The sequence below is a fragment of the Thermobia domestica genome, chromosome 9 (genome assembly GCF_964235325.1).
Source record: "Thermobia domestica chromosome 9, izTheDome1.hap1.1, whole genome shotgun sequence".
Lineage (NCBI taxonomy): Eukaryota > Metazoa > Arthropoda > Insecta > Zygentoma > Lepismatidae > Thermobia > Thermobia domestica.
Window position 1 is genome coordinate 196,327,583 of NC_137462.1, and position 8,320 is coordinate 196,335,902.

At 30.1% G+C, this 8,320-nt stretch overlaps 1 protein-coding gene across 7 annotated transcripts in view; it reads left to right on the forward strand.

The window, feature by feature from the left end:
- LOC145660518 (uncharacterized) overlaps window positions 1-8,320 on the forward strand; it is a 443,921-nt gene that overhangs the window by 379,923 nt on the left and 55,678 nt on the right. For 6 of the 7 annotated variants that reach the window (XM_081725684.1, XM_081725686.1, XM_081725685.1 and 3 more), the window contains 2 exons: window positions 494-840; window positions 4,278-4,355. In XM_081725684.1, coding sequence (XP_081581810.1) covers window positions 494-840; window positions 4,278-4,355 — 425 coding nt within the window. The remainder of the gene's footprint in view (window positions 1-493; window positions 841-4,277; window positions 4,356-8,320) is intronic. The other variant, XM_081725687.1, reaches the window with a different exon arrangement.

Genomic DNA, 8,320 nt, shown 5'->3' on the forward strand with positions numbered 1-8,320 from the left:
TATATCTGTTTTTTTAATGCATATATATAGTTATCAAGCTCGTTTTAATTAGTAAGTTTAGAAACAATACTGTAGATTAAAATAAAATCTTGATGATCTTATCCATAAAACATCCATCATAGCTTAAAAATTTCTGTTGATCCACTGGTTTCATTTATATTTTTAATTGGTGCATACAATTGAAAGCATTAATTGGCTTCGTTTATCTTCTGTGCAGGCAATGAGTACGCAGAGGACGTTCGAGTTTCACCCCCCCCCCCCATTTTCTTGATTTATTGAACACGATATTATGAAGAAAAAATAATTATTATCGTATGTATATAAAAATCATAGTTTCCTGAAACAATATGAGCTTGGATACTTGAACCCTCCTTGAACCGCCACTATGTATAGGAAATTAGTACGTTGTGTTTTGTATAGTATGTATGAAATAGTACTTTTATTCAGCTTTTCTGCTGTATATTAACAATGTATTGATCTTGATTTGTTTCAGATTTGTCGAAGCGAAACGCTGAGAAATCACCGACAAGTGTCCCGGCTCCTTCTTCCAATGACCGACTTAATTACCCGAAATATGAACATACTTACATGGAAATTCCACACAAGGACTTAGAACCTCTACAGTTAAACCTACCTCCTGCAAAATCGATGGAAACTTTCGAAAGTAGTGATGTGTCTGAAGTTGAAACAAAGAAACCCCAGCCTATGGCTTTTACCATAGATTTCGGTGATGAAAAGAAAACGGACTCAGCTAAGAAGTTGGACATAAGCGACAGTATCAGTAAATTTGCTCCGAAACATCGAAGAAATCCATCACTCTCTAAAGTTGACGAAAATAAGGTAAATGATTTGTTCTTCAGAATTATTCTTAATCTTCTAAATCAAAAATTTACTTAACTATTTAAGATACGAGTAAGGAAAGGAAAAAAGAAATACCAGAATTAATCCGTTAATTGAGCTGCTCGGGTGAACAAGTGGTAAGCGCCATCTCAGTGTATACTATTGTTGTATTAGGAGCGGCAATTGACTGGAAGTACAGTGATGCTCAGTATACTTTACAGAAGGCAGACCGATTTACTTAGATAAATGTCTTTTTCCATCCTCTATCATAACACAATAATAATCGGTAAAACATTGTAGACCTTATAAGAGTATTTTCTGCTACTTACCGTTCTGCCTTCTCGAGATATTTAGTAAGAGCTGGATAATTCCACAATAATATCAATCTTCAATCGAAAACCACAGTAATGTCAAAAAAAAAAAAAAAAAGTCCCAACTTTCTTTCAGAATCTTTGTATTCTGGTATTATAGGTATTAACACACAACGTTAAAGATAGAAATGAGAGTTATATGCAGGTAGATGATTGAAATATGTACAAGTATTATTTTTCCAGTGCTAGCTCATCACACAGAATTTCCTCAAGGGCAATTCATAGGTGTTCCACTTGTGTTTGAAGTTTTGCGATAAAAGTTGTACATTCACAATTTAATTGTTGTACACTTTAAGTAAAGTTTTAAAAAGCACTGCAAAGAAATGTACTGTAATTAGTCACGCAATGCATTTGGATCCTGCATTCGAATTTATCATTTCGCACCATCTCTGAATTTCACTTCCTTCCCAAGCACGTGAACAATATGTTTTTCTTTTCACTAATTGTACACAGTTTGTTTTAATGTCTAAGTTGTTTTTTTTAAACGTGGATTTCTTGTTAAGTATGTTATAATAGGTAAATTGTTCAAATAGGTGTATATAGATTCAAGTGTACACTAACACTCACTTTATTTGGTATATAATTCACAATTACATTCAGTAAAATAAGTAGTTCAGTAAATTGGTCTAAAGCAAATAGCAAACAACCAATTGACATTTTATTTTGCTTTTTTATCTGCCGCTAAAATATCTTCTTTTGTTGTTACTCAGAGAAACTATTGAAATAGGCTTAAATTTAGATATTTTAAATTATACAAAAATTAAAAATTTATGTTATCAATGTTTTAAGCCTAATTTTGTATTGAGAGACCAGAAAATATTTGTTGTATTAATGCTCAATTTGTAACGGAACGACTTTATTCGAAGCATTTCTTATTTTTGTTAGTTTTGGATATAATTAAATCTGACTTCAGCACTTCTATCTCCTTTAGTAATAGATAATACAGTTACTACACTTAAATATTAACAACAAATTTCAGTTGTTAAAGTACATAGAATAATACAGTTAGAAAGTACGAAGTATATTTTTATTATATTACTATTATATTATATGAACACAAAAACTTATATAAAAAGAGTTTTAAATCGTATTTATATATATATATATATATATATATATATATATATATATATATATATATATATATATATATATATATATATAGTAATAATAATATAATATGAATATTTAGCCTCGAGTGAGTAATGTTAATGAAAAAGATGTCTGAACCTTCATTTCCTTCTAAACATATTAATAGTATATGTTATTGCTTAACTAGTTTCAATCGTATTTTCAATTTAAAAATTTGTGTAAAACAAGTATATCGCAACTTTCTGCCAGTGTTAAAAAAGATACTAACTTGATTAAATGTTTGTCTACTCAGCATTGTTTTCTTAATGCTGAGAAATGTTTGTGTTTTTGACAAATGTTTTCGAAGCAAGTTAACAGTTCACATTTTCGTACGGTCATGACAATTAATAGTTTTTGAAGTTTTAACATGTTATAATTTATCTTGGTAGATTTACTGATCCTGTCTCAGAGACATGTTTTAAAAAATAAATTCGACATGTTCATATGAAAAATTACAGAGCAGGAAGGCTTGTGTTCAAACCTTGAGAAGAGCAGCAAATAAGAAATTTACGTCCTTTGAAGTTGCTAAAACATAATAGAAGAGCAATTTATTCTTCATAAATATTATTCTGATGTACAACCTGCGACAAAAACAAAATGTATTTTATATTTAGTATGCATATTAGATGTGTTGTTATCGTGTGTGAATGACTGTACAAAAGATTCAGTCCTTAACTTAAAACAAATACCAAGTGATGACGCATGATACACAACACATATTGCCCATTAAAATTAACTGTTTCACTGAGAACAAAATTTAGTTGTAAGGAAGCGTACAGTGAATAGGAGATTTGATATATCCTATTCTACTTCACATGTTCCATTGATAATAATCATCAAACAAATTGATTAGCTGCAATAGTTCTTTCGACAGTAAGTTTCAAACAAGCAAGCAAAAAAAAATAAAAATAAAAATAAAAATAAATAAATAAATAAAAAAAATTTAAAAAAAATAAATAAACGAATTGACCAACTGCAGTAATTCTTTTGATGATAATTTTCAAATTGACCAACTGGAATAATTTTTTTACGTTAATTTTCAAACTTTTTTTTTTTTTTTTTTACAATAACTTTCAAACGAATTGACTAATAGTTTTTACAGTAATTTTCAAACGAATTAACTAACTGGAATTGCCTTTTAAACAATAATTTTCAAACGAACTGACCCAACTGAAATAGTTTCTTTTAATTTTCAAATGGATTGACCAACTGTATTAGTTTCTCTATAGTAATTTTAAATTAATTAACTAATCAACTTAAATAATTTTTGAACGATAGTTTCCAAACGAATTGACCAACTGGAATAGTTTTTTTTAATTATAATTCTCCAACTAATTGATCAACTGAACTGGCTTTTTTGACAATAATTTTTCAAACAAATTTACCAACTGAAATAGTTTTTATTTTTCAACAATTCTCAAACGAATTGTTCTGGAATAGTTTCTTTAACAATAGCTTCCAAACGAATTGACCAACTGGAATATTGTTTTAAGTATTGTACAGCGAATTCCTTTATCTCTTTGCCAAATAAAACAGAATTTAAATTAGTTATCTTGTTCTGAAGTTACTGATTAACATAAAATAAAAATTTGCGGATGATTGTACATGATCAGTTCAAATAATTGTGTTCTGTGGTATGATTTGCAGCGTACAAGACTCTGCAATATTATTGAATTTTGCAGTCTTAATGGTATATAAAGTACTTTTTCTTTTAAAATATTTGTTTTGTGAATTGTAACATAACTCTTACTAACACTGCTTTTTCAGCGCTTCCTTTTCTTGTCTGAAACTTGGCTTTTACTTCTGAAAATCTGCTATAATATTCTGTACTTAAAAGAAAAATGGTTTAGATACATTGTATTGGCATTTTTCTAAACAAAAATTATTTTTAGAAAATCAGTAAATAGTAACTATTCCTTTATTTAAAAACTGCAGGTATTAGAAGTGTTTTATGATGAGAACGGTAACACTAAGTATACTTCCAAGAAGAGGAGACGTTCGAGTAGTTTTGAAGTAAGCTAACTAATCACTGTATATTGGTGTGATAAATACTGTGTCCTATTTTTGCACATGGCACTTTGAAGTATGAGTTGATCAATTGCATGTTGTAATGAATAATTTGATCTTTATCAATTTCATATGTAGCCTCCTTAAATTTTTTCGCTGTTAATCATTTTTTGTTTTCTGCTGTAATGTATACGAAGAAGCCTCGTATATATATTTGTATGTTTCGGGTATGTCCGCTATATACATATATCTATTGAATTATATATGATTTCCCATTTGTGTAGAAGATATGTGTGTAAATATATATAATATGTAAATAACTTATCTTTAACCGTAGGGCATGCATAGTATTTTTGAATCATTGCAATAAAAAGTTTCGACAGTTTAATAATAATTAAACACATTATAGCGGCAAATTGTCCTTAAAAGGAAAATTTTCTTCCTTTGGAGTAACTTTGGCATAATTTTGAAGAAATTACTATAAGAAGAATCGTTGAGTTCTGTATAAAATAGCTATAGAAAATTAGAAGTTGAGCATCTCTTTGAATCTGCTTGTCACATTATTGCTAGGTGGCAATAATGTGAAATTTAAATCAAGAAATTTATAAAACGTAACATCTTTTTCTAAACTAGCAGTTAAAAGAATTTGAAGATATGTTGCCAATTTGTATAATGCAATTTGAATTTTTAAAAAAATGACTTAATTTTCTTTTAAAACAAATGCTCGAAAGTATTCTTTTCATAATTTAATTTTAAGAAAAATCTTTCAGTTTAACGTCCCACGATTATACACATTAGGCTAAAGAAGACAGGGTTTAAGGAAGTGAATGATGATGGAAAAGTTGGTGGAATGAGAATGTGGAAGGAACCCACGGACACAATGTTGCCCACCACAAACTAACTTAGCCGGGGATCGAATTAGAGACCGCACGCACCAGACGTAAGCGCTCTACCACTGAGCCACCGTGCCTCCCACGATTCAATTTTAAATTTTAAAAAGTGATATTGATTGTATAAGCTGCTAATAAGGGTAACAATTTATTATTTTCATAAATGTTCACAAATAACGTACTCTTATATTCTCACCTACGAGTATAATTCAATATTCAAGAAATTAATCTATTTAGTGACGTAAAACGTATTTTGTAATCAGGTACCATACAAACCATTAATGCAAATAATACTAGACTGTCTTCTTTGTCGTGTACCAATAAGAATCCAACAGCTAGGATTGTACATGCGCAAAAATCTATAGATATTTTAACTATTCAGACTTTAGTAAGTGGATTGTAGTAGTAAATTTCAGTTCATTTGCCTAAAATTCATATCGTGTTGTTTCATTATATTGAACGTTAATATATATACGGTCCAAAGTCAAAGGAACAAAACCACTCTTCTTTTATCATACAGCAATATTATTGTATCATTTAATATGCATCACACAGAAATATTTAATATGCATATTAAGTAAGTTACATATTCAAAAATTGTAATATACTTGTAAATACGTGTTCCTCTTAGAGATAGTTCAGCATCTATTTACTGTCTATAAGCAACCCATGGCTTTATTCTTAACTCTACTGGTTTGTCCTTTTAGGAAAGATAGCGATTGCGGTATCATCGTACTTACACTTATTTGTCCATTTTTCATAACGAATCCAGGATTTTGTCCAGATTCCCATGAAAATAGTGGTAATAAATTAATAGTTGTCATTGTAAGATATTATAAGATATTAGTGCTCGAAAATATACAAAAATGCAAGGTACGAAAATATACGAAAATAGAATTCATACACGTGAAATATTTCAAAAGCTTGGCATGCAAATGGATAGATCGTTTCATGTTGAAATATATTTTCCGGTAACTTACTGATGATGGTAGTATTTTAAAGTTTCATCATCTTCTTCAGTAATTCTGCCCCATAAAATTGTAAAATGTTGCTACTAGTAATATTTCGAGCTCCCTCTTATTCCAGCTTTGGAATGTGTGATCTCAGATTCGATTTTCAATGAAGGCTCAAGTTTTCTTGATATACATCAAGAACACCGTGAGGTGAAATAGGGAATACCTGAACAGAGGAGTGTCGAATTACAGATGAAGAAAGTCAAGAATAATAAATCACTTTGGGGAAGAGGGAGTGTATGCACTAACATGTAGCAGTTTGTTGAATGCGTGCCATATTGCTGCTCAGAGCTTTTCACAGTTGGGGCATCGTAACGTACTTTTATGTATTGGTTATTCCATTGATTTAATTTATCCAACTTACTACAAAAGTACAAATTAATATTTTGTGATACAAGCGAACAAATTTAGGCAAGACCTATTGAGTAGTTGTAAACCCTTGAGTATGAGAATATGACCATTAGCTACAATCCATGCTTCATAGTGTTCATAAGTTTGGTTATAGCAGCTTAATATCAAGTTAAAATTGTCAGTACATACCGAAACGTCAGTTGTCAACTGTAATGAAGTAAACCATTTTTATTTCCAATACCTGATATCAAAGTCGAATCATATATTGATACTCAGAAATTTACAATAAAGTTAGAATAAATGTATGTACATGGCCAAGAATGGTCTTTATCCTGTCACTTATTTTCACGTTCCAAAAATAAGTTTGTGCTCTTGAGGTTGTGGAGTTATCGTCAATATCCCACCCATGATGTTGGGGAATAAATTCTGTAATTTTATTATTTTTTTACTCGTACCTGTACCCTGTATACTCACTGGAAGTTTTTTTAATTGTTAGCTGTTAGTTGATAACAGACTACTAGTATATTCTCTTCTGCAGTAATGTAGTAAAAACAGACCTTGTAAAGACTCATAAAGCAACTCTCATATTCTTTAGTCGTTGTTGGGAAAATAAGATGTATAAATAACACGGTAATTTTTTTCAATGGAAATACAAAAAATCTATCGGGGAGAAATACTTAGATTTAAATAATAATAATAATACCAGTAAACAGTAATATACCTTCGCATAAGTTTCATGCTTTCTTGACTTATTGGCACATTTAACATAATGAAATAGAATCCCGTTCAAATAGTATCTTGACATAAGATGTGAGAAGAATGAGGATTATGCTTAAGTTACTGTTACTACTTTGAATATTCCTAAGTTGTAATTAGAAATGGAGCAATTTGGAAAACATGAAGTTTGGGAATTTACGATTATTTTTGTAAAACCTGTAACTATATTACCATATGTTAACTCATATATTCAAAATTTATAGGCTGGTGATCATGGATGAGAATTACGATGAACGGCTTCCAATATACGAAGGCAAATAAATTTATATTTTTAACTCCAGAGACATTGAAAGTATTCGTCTTTCATTTTAATAAAATAAGAGTGTAGGATCATTCCACATACACACAAAGTGTGTTCAAGTACGCTAGAATACACACAACAGTAACCAAACTCATGGTACTGAATTCAGCTTTGATGAGGCTTTACTCTCTATTAACTTATATGTTTCAAATGAAAATTGAAGACAGACAGAATTGAAAGCAAAACAATAAAAGTTATAGCAAATACGGCTTTTACGAGATTTCAAAGACCTTTTTTTCGACATGGATACAAGGGGGGTGGGTGAGTTTTCTCTCTCTCTCTCTCTCTCTCTCTCTCTCTCTCTCTCTCTCTCTCTCTGTCTCTCTTTTCTTCAATAGTTGGACTGTAAGCACAAAACTTGCTTATGAAACTTCTCGATATATAGAAAGCGAACATCACATTCACTCATACGAATTTCTTTTTCTTTTTTTATTTCACTTCAAAGAGGTGGAAGAAGAAAAAACAATCAATATGGCGAACACAAGAGGAGAGAAGGAAATTGGTCTGAATTATTGGACATAAAGTGTGTGATTTAGAATATGGGGCTTTATTGACAGTCGTGTTAAAAAAAAAAAAAGTTCAGCCACCTAATTAAATGAAACAAATTCTTTTCCTAATTGAGGTTTTTCTTTATAGAGG